General features: G+C 38.9%; 1 protein-coding gene across 4 annotated transcripts in view; it reads left to right on the top strand.

Annotated features, from left to right (window-relative positions):
- The window catches only part of LOC126199312 (N-acetylgalactosaminyltransferase 6-like), a 217,422-nt gene that overhangs the window by 153,149 nt on the left and 48,154 nt on the right, over positions 1–16,119 (top strand). For all 4 annotated transcript variants that reach the window (XM_049936146.1, XM_049936147.1, XM_049936148.1 and 1 more), the window contains 2 exons: positions 4,363–4,476; positions 13,841–13,984. In XM_049936146.1, the coding sequence (XP_049792103.1) occupies positions 4,363–4,476; positions 13,841–13,984 (258 nt within the window). The remainder of the gene's footprint in view (positions 1–4,362; positions 4,477–13,840; positions 13,985–16,119) is intronic.

Here is a 16,119-nt window from a genome sequence, read left to right as displayed (position 1 = left end):
ACCATCCCACCAGCATTTGCCAAGAGCAATTAGGGAAAATCACAGAAAACCTAAATCAGGATGGTCAGATGCAAATTTGAAACATCTTACTTCCGAATGCATGTGCACTGCAGTAACCATGGCACAGACTTGCACGTAATTCTGTTCATAAGAAGGCCTAGACCCAATCACATGCATGGCCTGATACTGTTGGCATGTATTTTATTTATTAACTGACACTGCAGAACTGTATCTAAGACTATCCTGAAGTCCAGAGACACACTACCAACTAGAGCTCCCCCATCTAGAGTTTTTAGGGTCCTGTTAAAAGAGGTCATTAGAGATGGCGCACAGCCTTGGATCAGGGAATGAAACTGGCTGTCATTTTCAAAGGACTGACTCTGGCATCAGCCTTAAGTGATTTAGCGAAACCATGAAAAACCAAAATCTGGGTAGCCGTGGATTTGCAACTGCCGTCCATCAGAATGTTAGTGTATTCTCTTACAGCTGTGTAGTCTTACTCGGTCATTCGATCTACTTTCACATGGCTGGTATATGCGAAATGTCAGTTTACTTCTATAGATAAGATAATGTGGTCTCCAAATAAATTTAAATCTAAGTAAAACAGGTTGGTTGGTTGATTTGAGGGAGGGGACCAAACAGCGAGCTCATCGGTCCTGTGAAACAGGTTTTCCATTATGAGATTTTCACTCTGCAGTGGAGTGTGCACTGATATGAAACTTCCTGGCAGATTAAAACTGTGTGCTGCACCTAGACTCGAACTTGGGACCTTTGCCTTCGCGGGCAAGTGCTCTACAAACTGAGCTACCCAAGAATGACTCACACGCAGCCCTCACAGCTTTACTTCTGCCAGTACCTCATCTCCTACCTTCCAAACTTTACAGAAGCTCTCCTGCGAACCATGCAGGACTAGCACTCCTGAAAGAAAGGATATTGCGTAGACATGGCTTAGCCACAGCCTAGGGGATGTTTCCAGAATGAGAAATCTGCAGAGTGAAAATAGCATTCTTGGAACATCCCCTAGGCTGTGGCTAAGCCATGTCTTTGCAATATCCTTTCTTTCGGGAGTCCCTTTCTGGGCACAGATGTGAACTCTAACAAGAACTCTAACCATGTTTTAGTTATCTACTGTAGAGTAAAACATAATAAATTGCAAAAAAAAAAGTGGGAAATTAAAGAGATGAGAGCTAGATAATTTGAAGGAGCCAGAGGTTTTTGAGAGTTTCAATGGGAACATTAGGCAGTGATTGAGTTAAACTGGGGAAAGGAGTATAGTAGAAGAAGAATGGGTAGCTCTGAAAGATGAAGTAGTGAAGGCAACACAGGATTAAATATGTGAAAAGCCAAGGCCTAGTAGATATCCTTGGATATCACCGGAGATACAGTAGTTGATGAAATGAGAAAATGCAAAATGAAGCAGCTGAAATCGAATACAGATGTTTAAAAATGAGATTGAGAGAAAGCACAAAATGGGTAAGCAGGAATGGCTAGAGGGAAAATGCAAGGATATAGAAGCATGCATAACTAGGGAAGAATAGATGCCACATATCTTTGGAGAAAAGAGAAGCAGCTGTATGAATAGCGAGCGGTCATATGGCGACCCAGTACTAAGCGAAGAAAGGCAAGGTGGAAGGAATTTATAAGAGGGCCTGTACAAAGGAAATGAATTTGAAGTCAGTGTTGTTGAAAAGGAAATGGAAGTAGATGAAGATGAGATAGGAGATATGGTATTGCAAGAATAATTTGACCAAGCACAGAAAGACATAAGTCGGAACAAGGCACCTAGAGTAGACAGCATTCCCTCAGAACTGCTGATATCATTGGAAGACTGTCATGACAGAACTATTCCACCTCGTGTGCAAGATGTACAAGGCAGGCAAAATTCTCTCAATAATTCCATCTCTAAAGAAGCAGTTGCTGACAGGCTTGAATCTTACTGATAATGGCTGCAAAATGTGACATGAATTATGGGAAAACAGAAGCTGACCCTGGGAAAAATCAGTTTGGGTTCCACAAAAATGTAGGAACACGTCTTATCTTAGAAAAAAGGTTAAAGAAAGGCAAACCTAAGTTCATAGCATTTTTAGGTGTAAAGAAAGCTTTTGGCAATGTTGACTTAAATATGCTCTTTGAAATCTGTGGGGGGGGGGGGGAGATTTAGTGTTTAACATCCTGTTGACTTCAAGGTCATTAGGACAGAGCACAAGCTTGGATTAGGGAAGGATGGAGAAGAATACTGGCCATACCCTTTCAAAGTAACCATCCTGTCATTTGCCTGAAGTGATTTTAAGTAAATCAAGGAAAGCATAAATCAGGATGGCCAGACATGGATTTGAACCATTGTCATCCTGATTGCAAGTCCAATGTGTTAACCACTACACTGTCTCACTTGGTTTTAAGAGTCAAAGAACATGATAGGGATGCTGTAGTTGAAGGGAGTGAGATGGATTTGCAGCTATCCATGATGATATTGAAACTTCTTAGAACTTTCTTTGACATTTTTACAGAAGAGAAAATTGCCCCCCTCCCACAAGGCCTTTGAATCTTTCATGTGTAGCTGATCTTACATGTGGCTTGGGTTTGTTCAACTTTTGAAACTTCCTGACATATTAAAACTGTGCATTTGTTCTTCTCAAACCTGGAAATTTATGTTTTGTACATTTTCATTTTACTGACTGAGCAATCCAGGAATTCTTCAAGGCCCAGTGAGTGACAGCTTCAGTATATCAATATCTCTTTCCTAGTTACTGAACCTCACAGAGGCTCTCTTGTGTACATTGTTGGACTAGCACCAAAGGAGAAAGGATATGGCAGGAAATGGCTTTACAACCATCTATTGGATTGTTTTCAGAATATGCTCTTTACTTTGAGCAGGGTGTGTCACGAATTCTCTTTACTTTGATCCTAACTTTACTGTTGTCTCTGTCACTGGTACTAAATGTGTCGTCCTCAGTCTCTGATTACAAATTGATATTTTTGCCTGTTGTTAAAGATGATGGTTTAAAGATGAAGTTTCTCAGAAGTGTTGGTCATTGCGGTACCTTATGCAATTGTCTGTTAGAAACAAGCAGTTACTGATTTTTTGGCACAACTTTCATATCTATTTGTGTCTGAATTAGCTCGTAGTCTGGTTTGATGTTTATCTCACTCCAAATTACTGTGGTTTTTACTTTCCATTCTAAGCATGGGAATTATAACTACTAATAAATGAGAGTAAGTTTAGAAATTTACTCTGAAGAGTTAAGCAGTTAACAGCTACTATTTTTTTTATTTTCCCATCTAATCTCCAAGAGTGTGAATTCGCCTGCACGTTTTAAATAAACAGACTACTCATTTCTCTGGAACATTGACACATATGTGCTCATCAGACCTGTGGAGAAGTATATATGCATCCTGCTGGTGCAGTGTTTCTGCACGCTCCCACAGGCAGCGCTACAGCATCTTCCCCTACATCTGCCCTGGTGTCATTCCCACTCCCCACCCTCTTCTGTACCCCCACTGCCTACTATAACTGAGACAACTACTCACCATAGTGGAGACAGAGTGCCCAGAGATGATAGTGGCTGTGTGTGTGTGTGTGTGTGTGTGTGTGTGTGTGTGTGTGTGTTCTCATCTGATGAAGGACCTGGTCTGATAACTGAATAATATCCAACAGTATACTTTTAAATGTGTCTGATACTCAGTGTCTCCTCTTTGTCGTGAGTACAATCTATCCTAATTCACATACACACTACATGTACTCTGCTATCAGAGTAGCTGCTTTTTATATGTGATGCAAACCTGACATACTCAGCAGGGGCTATATCACTGGTCAGGTGGAAAAACTCTGCATTGAATATCAACACAAAACTGGTGGAACCCATTATTTAAGCCATTATATTTTTAAGGTGGTCTTCTACGTTAAAAACTAGTTAACAAAATAAACTAATACTTCAGAACCTTCACAACTGTGTGCTTTTCATTTATGGTTATGAAATTACTCTACCAAGCAGTGATTGAAGAAACATCATAATGTGTAGGCTTTTAATTAATGATGGATGAAAGAATCAGTTGACATGAGCCGCCGTTATTTTCTCCCTTTTTTCCCCTCCAGAAAGTAGCTTGCTCTGTCAGTGATGCTGTTTTGTTATGTAATGCTTCTTTTGGTTGTTGCTACATAGTTGTCTTGCAGTAGCCTGATTTTTATTTATTTATTTGCTTGTCATAATACACAATACAGGAATTAGACTGAGGTATCACAGTAATGTCAACTATACAAGTGGTTCACTGTTATTGCATTATATATTTTGTGGAGATGTAACATATATTTTTCCTCTGTAATTGCAATTGTTATTACAGTATTCTCATCTTCGGTGTTTCTAGATACGTAGTGTGGCTGCACCAGAGTTATGTGTTGATACAAATTTTGTTGGAACTGAAAAACCATTTGGTTTGAAGGAATGTGTGAAAGATCGGAAAAATGCCAAAGGACAGCAGGTATGTGCACTTTTTTTTTCCTTTCGTATAGTATAGTGCTCAAAGACAGTTTTGTTTAAAAGTAAAGGGATATAAATTTCTACCGATACAACAAAATGCAGGATAGTCCTTGGAGAATAAGCCCCAAGTGTATTTGTTATTTGGAATCAGCTATGCAGAGAAGCTACACTCAGTTAGGGAATGGACACTAGAAATTTTGTCATTGCTGAGTAACATTCTTCTTGAAGAGGAAGCCCATCATCATTCCAGAAAATATTAAGACTAGCAGATAGAGGCAGTAGAACTTTTGGTGGAGAATCAGTGTTATACATCCAAAAAGGGGTTTGGAGAGCTTATGAGGATATTTTATACATCGACATCTATATTCTGCAAATCACTTTATGGTGTGTAGTGGAGAGTTCATCATGTACCACTGTCACGTCCCCCTTTTCCTTCCCCAGTCGTGACTGGCATGCGGGAAGAGCAACTGTTAGTATGCCTTTATATGAGCTAAAATTTACCTTCATGATACATATATGGGAGAAGCAAAATATTTGTTAACTCTTCAGTGAAAGCATGCTCTCAGAATTTTAACAGTGATCCACAATGCCTCTCTTGTCACATCTGCTATGAGCGTCTCCTTCACGCTTTTGCCCTAACAATGGACTCATATGAAGCAAGTTACTTTTCTTTGGATCTTCTCTATTTTCCATATCAGTCCCACTTGGTGAGAGTTCTAGACTCAGTAGGAGCGCTCAAGTATCACTAAAACTGAGTAAAGCCCAAGGGCCTGATGGTATCCCTACCAGATTCTGTGCTGGATTTGCAACTGGGCCTTTGAACCATAATGCAGTGTAGATCCCTTGAACAAAGAACTGTGTCCAGTAGTTGCAAGAAAGCACAAAGTAGCAGAAGTAATACATAAAGCTACCATCCATATTCATTTACAACCCTCTGTTGTAGAATCTGAGAACATACTTTGAGCAAAAAAAAAAAAAAAAAAAAAAAAAATGTTATTTCGGGCAGTAAGATTGACCCAGTAGTCCTTGACATCCGAAAACCACATGACTTGGTACCACATGAACACTTATCAGTGAAAGTACAATTGTATGGGGGCATTGAATGAAATTTATGGCTGGATATAGGATTTCTTGGGATGTAAGGTGCAGCAAATAGTCTTGGATAGAGTGTTATTGACAGATGTGGAAGTAACTTCAGCCATGACCCAGGGAATTATGTTGGGGGGCCTTTGCTGCTTATGTTATATGTTGAATGATGTGGTAGACAATATTAATAGTAACATCAGACTTTTGCAGTTGCAGTTATCTACAATGAAGTAGTATCAGAGAAATTCACACTTATGTCTATTCAGATCATGATAAGATTTTAAAGTGACGCAAATATTTACAAGTTTGTTTAAATGTTCAGATTTATATAATTGTGCACTTCAGAAAATGTGGAAATGTAGTATCCTATGACTACAATGCCAGTGGTTCACTATTGTTATCCGTCAGCTCATTCAAATGCCTGGATGTAGTAATTGTGGAAATACAGTATGAAATGAAATTATCACATAGCCTCAATCATAGGTAAAGCAGTAGACTTTGGTTGATTGATAGGTTATTGGGAGAAAGCAATGAGTGTACAAAGGAGGTTCAGGTTGCTTGTGTGACATCCTAGAGTATTGCTCAAGTCTGTGGGACCCATACTGAATAGGACTAATGGGGGATATCAAATGTATGCAAGGAAGGATAGCATGAATGCTCACGTTTGTTTAACCCCACAGTAAAGTGCTGAAACATGTGAACTGACAAACAACAATTATAAAAAAGGATGGGTTGCTATTCGCTGACATGTTCAGTTGCTGACAGACACAATGAAAAGACTGTTACCCACTGACCTTCCAGCCAAAGCCTTCTCCAGAGAAGAAAGGAAAGCACACACACACACACACACACACACACAGATGTTCACTCAACCAGGCACACTCACATGCACACGGCCACTACCACTACCTCCAGTACCTCCAGCCCACCCGGCCGCGGTGGTCTCGCGGTTCTAGGCGCGCAGTCCGGAGCCGTGCGACTGCTACGGTCGCAGGTTCGAATCCTGCCTCGGGCATGGATGTGTGTGATTTCCTTAGGTTAGTTAGGTTTAAGTAGTTCTAAGTTCTAGGGGACTGATGACCACAGCAGTTGAGTCCCATGGTGCTCAGAGCCATTTGAACCTCCAGCCCAGCCGCTAAGGCCAAACAGATGACTGCTAGCTCTGGCTGCTCAGACTACGTCTGGACTGAGCAGCTGGAGATAGCAATCATGTGTGTTTGAGACGTGCCTGCTGGAGTGAATGTGTGTGTCTGTTTTCCTTTCTTCTCTGAAGAAGTGTTTGGCTGAAAGCTCAGTGTGTAGCAGACTTTTCAGTGTGCCTGTCTGCAGCACGACATATCGTCTTTACAGTTAGTAGCAGTCAATCCTTTTCATAATCATTGATATTCCAACCTGGACTTTCCATTGTTTGAAGTGGCAAACATGTAAAGATAGAAACTAACCATCCTGTAACAGCCCACTTTCAAGAACCAGTCATAAGTGAGGAAGCTAGGAATGTACTACAAGCCCTTACATCTCTCTCGCGTACAGATAGTGAAAACTAGGTTAGTTTAATTACAGTGAACACAGAGGCACTAAAGCAGTCATTCTTCCCACCCTCCATATGCAAATGAAATGTGAAGAAACCCTGGTATATGGTACTGTGCGAAGTACCTTCTGCCATGCACTTAACAGTAGTTTTCAGAGATAGACGTAGATGTAGAATGAGGTTTTTGTAAGCTATCTCCTTTATGGGGTGACTACAATTATTGAGAACTCTTTTAGTGAATATCAGTCTAACTGTCTTTCCCATGGTGAGCTTTATGTGCTTGTTTGATTTTGTTAGTTAAGTTCCAGGAAGCTTGCAGTACGTCATGTGAGAAATGAGGGAGTTGGATTTCACGTGATTGATGTTTTTGGAATCCATGCTGGTTGGCATTGGGAAGGTCATTGTGTTAAAGATACCTCGAAGTTTGAGCTCAGAATATATTCTAAGATTCTACAACAAATCAATGTCAAGGATATTGGATGGTAGTTTTGTGGATCACTTCTACTACTCTTTTTGTAGACAGGTGTGACCTGTGATTTTTTCCAAAAACTGAGCATGGTTTTTTGTTTGAGAGATCTACGATAGGTTATACAGGGTGGTTATAATTAAAGTTAAACATTCAAACCGCTGTAGAAATAACACCACTCGTCAGAATGACGTCAAAATTGCAATGGAATATTATCGGAAAAGGGGGAAAACTTGTGGCAGAAGATAAATAAACAGTTACAAAATGTAGCAATTGATTGCATCATAATTTAATAGTGATCGACTTCAAATGACAAATGAATCATACAACAGTGCCTAAGGTGTACTTTTGACGTTAACAAACTGTACTACTCAGTGTGCATGGGTGTACAGGTGTTAGTTATGTAAGCCCATCCACCACGGCAAGGTCATACCACATTGGATGGGAAAAATTTATTTTTCATTGTCCTGAGGCCAAAAACCACTTAAAACGCATCAACCACATTGGTTTTTAATTGACCTGAGGCCAAAAACTGCGTAAAAAGCATCAATCAGTATCAAATCGGATTATTAATTTTCGTGTGACTGGCACAAAACATGTTCAGTAAGTTGTCCACCATTTTCTGCAACAAATTGAAATTGAGAAACAGCATATTCCACAACTGATCGTGTTTCCAGGGTCACATTCAGAATGTGTTGCACAGTGCATGCCTTCAGTGCAGCTAAGTTTGCAGTCGGAGCACTGAACACAACTTCTTTCAGATAGCCCCACAGCCAGAAGTCACATGGATTAAGATCAAGTGATTGGGGTGGCCATGATGTAGGGAAATGGTGGCTGATAATTCTAACATTTCCAAAATGGCGCTTTACCAGCTGGTTAACTGGATTTGCAATGTGTGGAGGTGTGTCATCTTGCATAAAAATGATCCCATCCACACATCCATGCTGTTGGAGACCTGGAATGATGTGGCTGCGCAAAAGACACTCATAGCACTTACTAGTGACGGTACAGGTAACAGGACCGGAAGCACCTGTCTCTTCGAAAAAATATGGCCCTATAATAAATGATGCCATACAACCCGCACCACACAGTGATCTTTTCAGGATGAAATGGTACTGGTTGACTTGGGTGTGGATTTTCCATTGCCCATATTCGACAATTTTGTGTATTGACATATCCAGTTAGATGGAAGTGGGCTTTGTCTGTCCACAAAATCTTCTACAGCCAATCATTGTCAATTTCCATGCAAGCAAGACATTATAAACCAAAGATCTCTCTTGCTGGCAGGTCAACAGGAAGCAGCTTGTGCACATGGGTAATTTTGAATGGATAGCAAAGAAGGATGTTTCGTAGGATGTTACGTACCATGTCACAAGTATGTCCAGTGTTTGTGCAGGTCTCCATGCACTATATGTTTGCACACCACCACTTTTCTCCTCCTGCATTGTTGTGGCCACTGCTTCCACTGACATTGAATAAATTCGTTTCCTCGCTTTATCTGGTTGCACACCAAAAGAGCCCACCTTTTCAAATATTTGAATCATTTTCTCCAGACCGACGGCAGTCGTGGGACTTACACCTTTTTTCAAACCTTTCATTGTCCGAAACTTCTGCAGAATGACGTGTGCACAGTCATTCTTGTGATACAGATTTACAAGCAGAATGCGATCCTGCATTGAGACAGTTTGGCGAACATCTCAGACACGAAGGATGAAAAGCCATGTACCTGGTGTGTTTATACCAACTTCAATGAGTCGTGCACATGACATATTCTGACACATACAGCGTCATCTATTGATCGATTTTCACTCTTTTTTTTTTTTTTTTTTTCTTCAGCTGTACAGTCTCTCCCTTCTCCAATAATATTCTGTTGCAATTTGATGTCCTTCTGACCAGTGGTGTTATTTCTACAGCATTTTGAATTTTTAACTTTAATTGTAATCACCGTGTAGTTAGAAGAGGGGCTAACTCAGCTGCAAATTCGTTATAGAATCTTACAGTGATTGTGTCAGGCCTGGGAATTTTGTTCAGTTTTAATGATTTCAGGTCTTTCTCAACACCACTGACACTAATACTTATTTCACTCATCTTTTTAGTGGTACGAGGATTAAATTGGGGCAATTCTCCTGGGTTTTCCTTTGTAAAGGAACATTTGAAAACAGTTAAGCATTTCAGCTTTTGCTTTGTTACCCTCAATTTCAGTTCCTGTCGCATTTGCTAGGGACCGGACACTAACTTCGGTGCCACTAACACAGTCTCGACATACAACCAAAATTTCTTTGGGTTTTGTGAAACATCGTTTGACCATATTCTGTCATGGTAACCACTGAAGGCTTCGCGGATTGCTCTCTTGATAGCCAAATGCATTTCATTCAGTATCTCTCTGTCTGTAGCCCTATGCATTGTATTACACCTATTATGCAGTAATCTGTGTTTCTTCAGAAATTTATTTACATTGACTGTATGCAATGGAGGGTCCATCCCATTATGAACTGTTCCACTGGGTACATATCTAGTGCATGGTCAATTATTCTTTTAAACTTGAGCTTTAGTTCCTCTACATGCTCCTGCCCTGTGCTGAAAGTTTCAAGTTTCTCATTGAGATATGACTACAGATTTTTTTTTATCTAGTTTACTGTACATATATGTATCTCTTTGTTGTAGTTGTCCTTTGTATGTTGGTAATCATTGTTGCCACAACTGCATCATGGTCACTGATACTAGTTTCCATGTAGACATCCTCAGACTGGTTTCCATTAGATTCAGTATACGAGGTGTGGCTAGAAAAAAACCGGACTAGTACTGGTGAAACAATAAAACGAATGCAATAAGGCTGAAAGTCGCGTGGCCTGTCACGTGACTCTCGCTCCGCCTACTGCTCGAGTTTCATCTGCCTCCTGCACTCAGTCTGCCTGTGGCGTCTGTTTTAAGTAGTTGACGTTTTGTCTGTGCGTCGGAAAATGTTGAGTGTACAGAAAGAACAGCGTGTTAACATCAAATTTTGTTTCAAACTAGGAAAATCTGCAAGTGAAACGTTTGTAATGTTACAACAAGTGTACGGCGATGATTGTTTATCGCGAACACAAGTGTTTGAGTGGTTTAAACGATTTAAAGATGGTCGCGAAGACACCAGTGATGACACTCGCACTGGCAGACCATTGTCAGCAAAAACTGATGCAAACATTGAAAAAATCGGTAAACTTGTTCGACAAGATTGCCGTTTAACAATCAGAGCAGTGTCTGAGTTAACAGGAGTTGACAAGGAAAGTGTCGAACAAGTTTACCGATTTTTTCAATGTTTGCATCAGTTTTTGCTGACAATGGTCTGCCAGTGCGAGTGTCATCACTGGTGTCTTCGCGGCCATCTTTAAATCGTTTAAACCACTCAAACACTTGTGTTCGCGATAAACAATCATCGCCGTACACTTGTTGTAACATTACAAACGTTTCACTTGCAGATTTTCCTAGTTTGAAACAAAATTTGATGTTAACACGCTGTTCTTTCTGTACACTCAACATTTTCCGACGCACAGACAAAACGTCAACTACTTAAAACAGACGCCACGGGCAGACTGAGTGCAGGAGGCAGATGAAACTCGAGCAGTAGGCGGAGCGAGAGTCACGTGATAGGCCACGCGACTTTCAGCCTTATTGCATTCGTTTTATTGTTTCACCAGTACTAGTCCGGTTTTTTTTCTAGCCACACCTCGTATTTCTATCGTGAGTGGGGTTCTGAACTATCTGTTCTAGGCAGTTTTCAGAGAAGGCATGAGTAATGTTTCACAGGATGTCTCGTCACACCCACCACTAACAAAACTGTAATTTTCGTTGCATGGATATTTGGAGTCTGGATTCTGAGTCTGTATAAATTTCTGTCTATGTATCTTAATCTGTCATTGAGTTTGAGAAGAATGTCTGGTAGCTTGCTGTCTTGGCTGAAGTTTTTCCATCAGTTTTGCTCTTGCTGTGTCTTATTTTTGCCAGATTGTGTACATATCTCAGTGGCAGCAGGTTGGATGTTTTTTGAATGTAACATCATCTTTCTTTTTCTTGTAAACTAGCAGTGAATGGTTCGTTACATGTGTCATCATTTATTTCGTTCAGTAATTTATTTTTTATGGAGTCTGCCATGATTGGCAAGTTTGAATCTTCTTAACTCAATATCACAGATGTATATTTATCTTGTAACCCTGCAAGTAAAATACACTGAATCCATTCTTCTTCAGCTTCAGAGCCTAAGCCATTTGATTTTTGTAATGTGGCACTTATCTTCTGTTAACAAACAGTTTTCATGTCTCGTTGTTAACAGTGTCTTTAGCAACCCTGTTCATTGGAAGAGGTCAGTATCTTTGTAGATTGCTTTAGCTTGCCCCATGGTTCTTTAGCTGTAGAGGTATCTTGCAAATGAACATATTTCGATGGATGGATGGAGTGTATAATTTTGGCTCTTGCTCTGCACACTTTAGTTAGATCTGTTATTTTGCCACTGATGCAGTTCTGCAACTGTTAGTGTTCTACATACATTCACATATCAAACTGCTATATAATACGGTTTTCTCTGCCTATTAGTTTCTCAATTGGAGGCAGTGAATTAGTATTTAGAGAAACCATTATGTCACTCCTAACTGTTATACGCTACTTCCAATTTTTACTAGTCAGTGATCTCACACTTTTTAGAATATTATGCCAAAGTGTCATAACCCATAACCTGTTAGCAGAGTAATTTACAGGCAGTACCTGATTTGGACAGACATATTTATGGCAAACACATTAACAAGGTAAAAACTGAAACGTGAAATCTTGTGCAATCTATTACATGGAATAAAGATGTAGAGCATCCACATTTACACTATAGAAACACAAAAGATACATGTAATAAGCAAGGCATAGTTTACATTTTGAATGATCAGCCATCTTGTTTAACATAGTTTTCTGGAAATTTCTGTAGTACAAATTTGAACATTTTATTAAAAAATTATATTAAATTAACAAATTTCTGTCTTCCTGTATGTGAAGTTGAAAATTGACTGGACTGAAATATGTATACAGGAAGTTTTGATCATTCTAATTTCAAACTTGCATGTGAAATGAAATGGTTGTCATTTTTGTGTCATTAAATTATTTTAAATGCCGTGTAGCAGCAGTTAATATGTGTGACAGTAAGAACAGTAATCACAAATGTAGGTAAACATAATAACAATACAGTGTATCAAATACTCTGGTAATGTCAGGTATTGCATAGCTCAATTGAAAAGTATATCATTTACTCCTATACGAATCCAATACGACATCCAGATGTAAGTGTCATGAATTTGGAATATGGTTGCTCATCACATTTCAGTAACAAAAACTTTTGTTCAGGTAACTTTAACAGTGACTTTAAAGACTATATAATTCCTGTGCTATGTCATTAAATTAAGTTGAAAATAAATGTGTCATTTATAAAGAAAGTGTTGATCATGACTGTGCAGCAACTTTTAAATCACAGTTAGCCTCACAATGGCGGCACAATGTCCTTGTTCATGTGCTCTTCACAACCAGCAGTGGTAGTTTACTTTTCTTTCATTTATATCATTAGTTCAAGTGAGAAGTTGCTACAGAAGCAACAGTCCTCATTAGCTTTGAGATTCAGTTCTACTACACAATCATCACACATCTTGTAAAATAATTGTTCATTTGGCTTGTATCTGGTTCATGTAGTGTCTCTCTCTTCAGTCTATCATGTATGAAAGAAACTTAAGGATACATCATACATGAGATTACATAGATATACAAACTCTCAAAATTCAGTATCAGAAAGTTTTCATAAGTGTAAAACATTTTGAACTTACATTCTCTTATAGTAATTTTAATTTTCTGCTCATAAAACTTCCCAACATGTGTAATGATTGTATTGTAAAATATTATATCAGTGGCATTAGCAAAGAAAATATTTACATTGAACAATTGTTTGAAAGCAGTTTGATAGAAATAATCATCATTTTTGTTATTGGCAGTGCTATATGAACAAGGCAGAACTTGACTCCTTCATTCTCCATTACTCCCTGTGATCATTCCTGTGATGGTTCCCTCCCCCCCTCCCCATGACTCTTGTGTGATGGTTGTTGGAACCACCTCTCTCCACTCCCTGGACCTCCATCAGAAAAAGCTAAGGAAAATCTACAGACACAAGTGCATTCAAGTGAGCAATTGTAATCCTTATAGTAATCTGTGAAATTTTCATATTTGAAATATGTGCCATATCAGATAAGCTGGAGAAAGTTGAGAGTAACTTACATTTTCCAGAACTTCACATTGACATGGCATAAGGATATTCGCCCCACTGGACGGACTGTGTGTTGGGATGTATCTAGTACTGAGAGTAAGGCCCCTGTAACCCTCTACGGTTGCCATGGTTTACAGGGGAACCAGTTGTGGAGGTATGATCCGGTAAGTAAATTGTAAGTAAGTTGAGTCAGCCAACAGTAACAGAAAACAGTTACAATAACAGCTTGCACAGTTCCCAGTTTCTTATCACTGTATGATTAACTATTTCTGTCTCCTCTTCTTTGAATATGCTCCTCCACTCTCATCTAACTTACTCTTTGCTTGTTCTCTTATTTTATTGCATGGGATTTTTATTATCAGAATAATTTGTTTGTTTTCCCTTCACATTATGGTTTTTGAGAAATTAAGATATGTCACCTGATTTTCTGGTTGTTGTTGTTGTTTTTCCCAAATCCTTCATTTCACTACCCTACTTCTATTATTATTTATTTATTTAATCCCCACATAAATTTCATTCACATACCTGTATTTTGATCATACTTCTTCTCTATATCTTACAAGTTGGCCCACTGATAACAACTTTGAACTTGTATTTGCAGAATTAGATTCAGATCTCCATCTGGATTTCAATATTTACATACGTAACAACCACAAGGGTTTCATGGGATGAGAACGTTTCCTCTATACCTGCACTTTATTGAATTCAGCAATACAGATGTAAAAGTTTTTGTTACATAGTAAGCTCTCATCCCCATAATTTTTAGAGATCTGACCATGATCCTAATAGTTGGCTATTAGACTATAGGGTGAGAGACTTACATTAGCCACTATTGCACAAAACACTAAACTACTGCCTATCTGAACCTGGTGTAACTGTAATTATTTGCTACAAAATTAATCATAAAAGATGGTAAGGTTCCTCTGCAATAAAAAAATGATATCCTTTAACTTAATTTATTCATTTTCAAACAATGGAAAAAACACCCAACTATATCTCGCTCATTCATTTTGATTAAACTAACAAATTCCTAAAATCATTCACTCTGAAGATGCCACAGATGATTCAACATTCCAATTCAACTAAATGCTCTTCCCAGTATGCTATTAACCACTTTTATCTTATAAGAGGACCCTCCATACTGTAAATCACAGATTTTGATGCGCTTCAAATATGTTGTAGAGGCACTTACCCTGAGTACCTGGCTATCCAGTTTTTTTAGTGACAGGCTTTGGTTTTTGAGAAAATTGATTTTGAAGTTCATTGTGCGCTGTGTATACCTGTAACATTACATATATTCTGAGCAAGTCATAGTAGTGCAGCAGTAATGGTACACGGCTACCACGCTGGAGGTACCGTGTTCGAATCCTGCTCGTGTACTTTTTTGTTATTATTATTTTTTTTATCAAAATCGACTGAATTTTTCAATTTTTTTTGAAAGAATAATTTTTTCAAATATTCATTCCATTTGTGGTTTGCAGTTGGAGTTCCAAATGTTCGTACAACAGTCGCTTCTTGTATTACCTGAAATCAATCTCCGCCCGTTATCATCCCCTCTCCTGTGAATACCGTTAGCTGTAATGGGAATCCCAGCTCCTAGTTGCGGCCAATGAGGATGCAAGTTGCATTCCTTTATGTTCGCATCTAACTACAGCATCAGTTGCTCACAGTGCCGTGTGTTAGAAAAATTCTGTGAAATGGAAGAACCAAGTGTTTCCGCAGTAGTGCAGCCAGAAGAAAATCCACAAGCAGAGGAGTTGAGCAAAGAATCAAAAGGCGAAATCACAAATTCCATTAAATATGCTGAAAATCTACTTTGAGATTTGAATCTCGTAATGAATACACCACCTAGTGTGATCTCCACCAATTCCATTGCAATTGGCAATGAGATATGTATCACAATACAGGATGTCTTGGCTGAAAGACAGATCATTATTGATGATGAATTGATAGATTTCAATGAAGAAGATGAATTGGGAGAATATGATGCGGTAAGTTGCATTTTTTATGAATGTTTTCTCTTTTGGATGAATGAAAAAATAATTAAATAAATAAATAAAACCCTTCACTTTGCATGAATGGGGATAGAGAAAGATGGCGATTATGTTCCTCAAGAGTTCGCGCCAGAACCAATAGATTATGCGCCTCTGTTGTACAAGGAAAAAGCAGTCGCTCTTGCAGCAGCTCATCCTAAATGGAGCTTGAAAAGTCTGCAATCTCACAGAGTTTCTTTATTGAAACATAAGTTGCTACTATATCGAGGGGAAAAAGGATGTAAAACTAGGTGGAACTCGTCTCG

This window comes from Schistocerca nitens, chromosome 8, assembly GCF_023898315.1.
Source record: "Schistocerca nitens isolate TAMUIC-IGC-003100 chromosome 8, iqSchNite1.1, whole genome shotgun sequence".
Classification (NCBI taxonomy): domain Eukaryota; kingdom Metazoa; phylum Arthropoda; class Insecta; order Orthoptera; family Acrididae; genus Schistocerca; species Schistocerca nitens.
The sequence above is the reverse complement of the archived record's forward strand: the minus strand, read 5'-3'. Positions and strand labels throughout refer to the sequence as shown.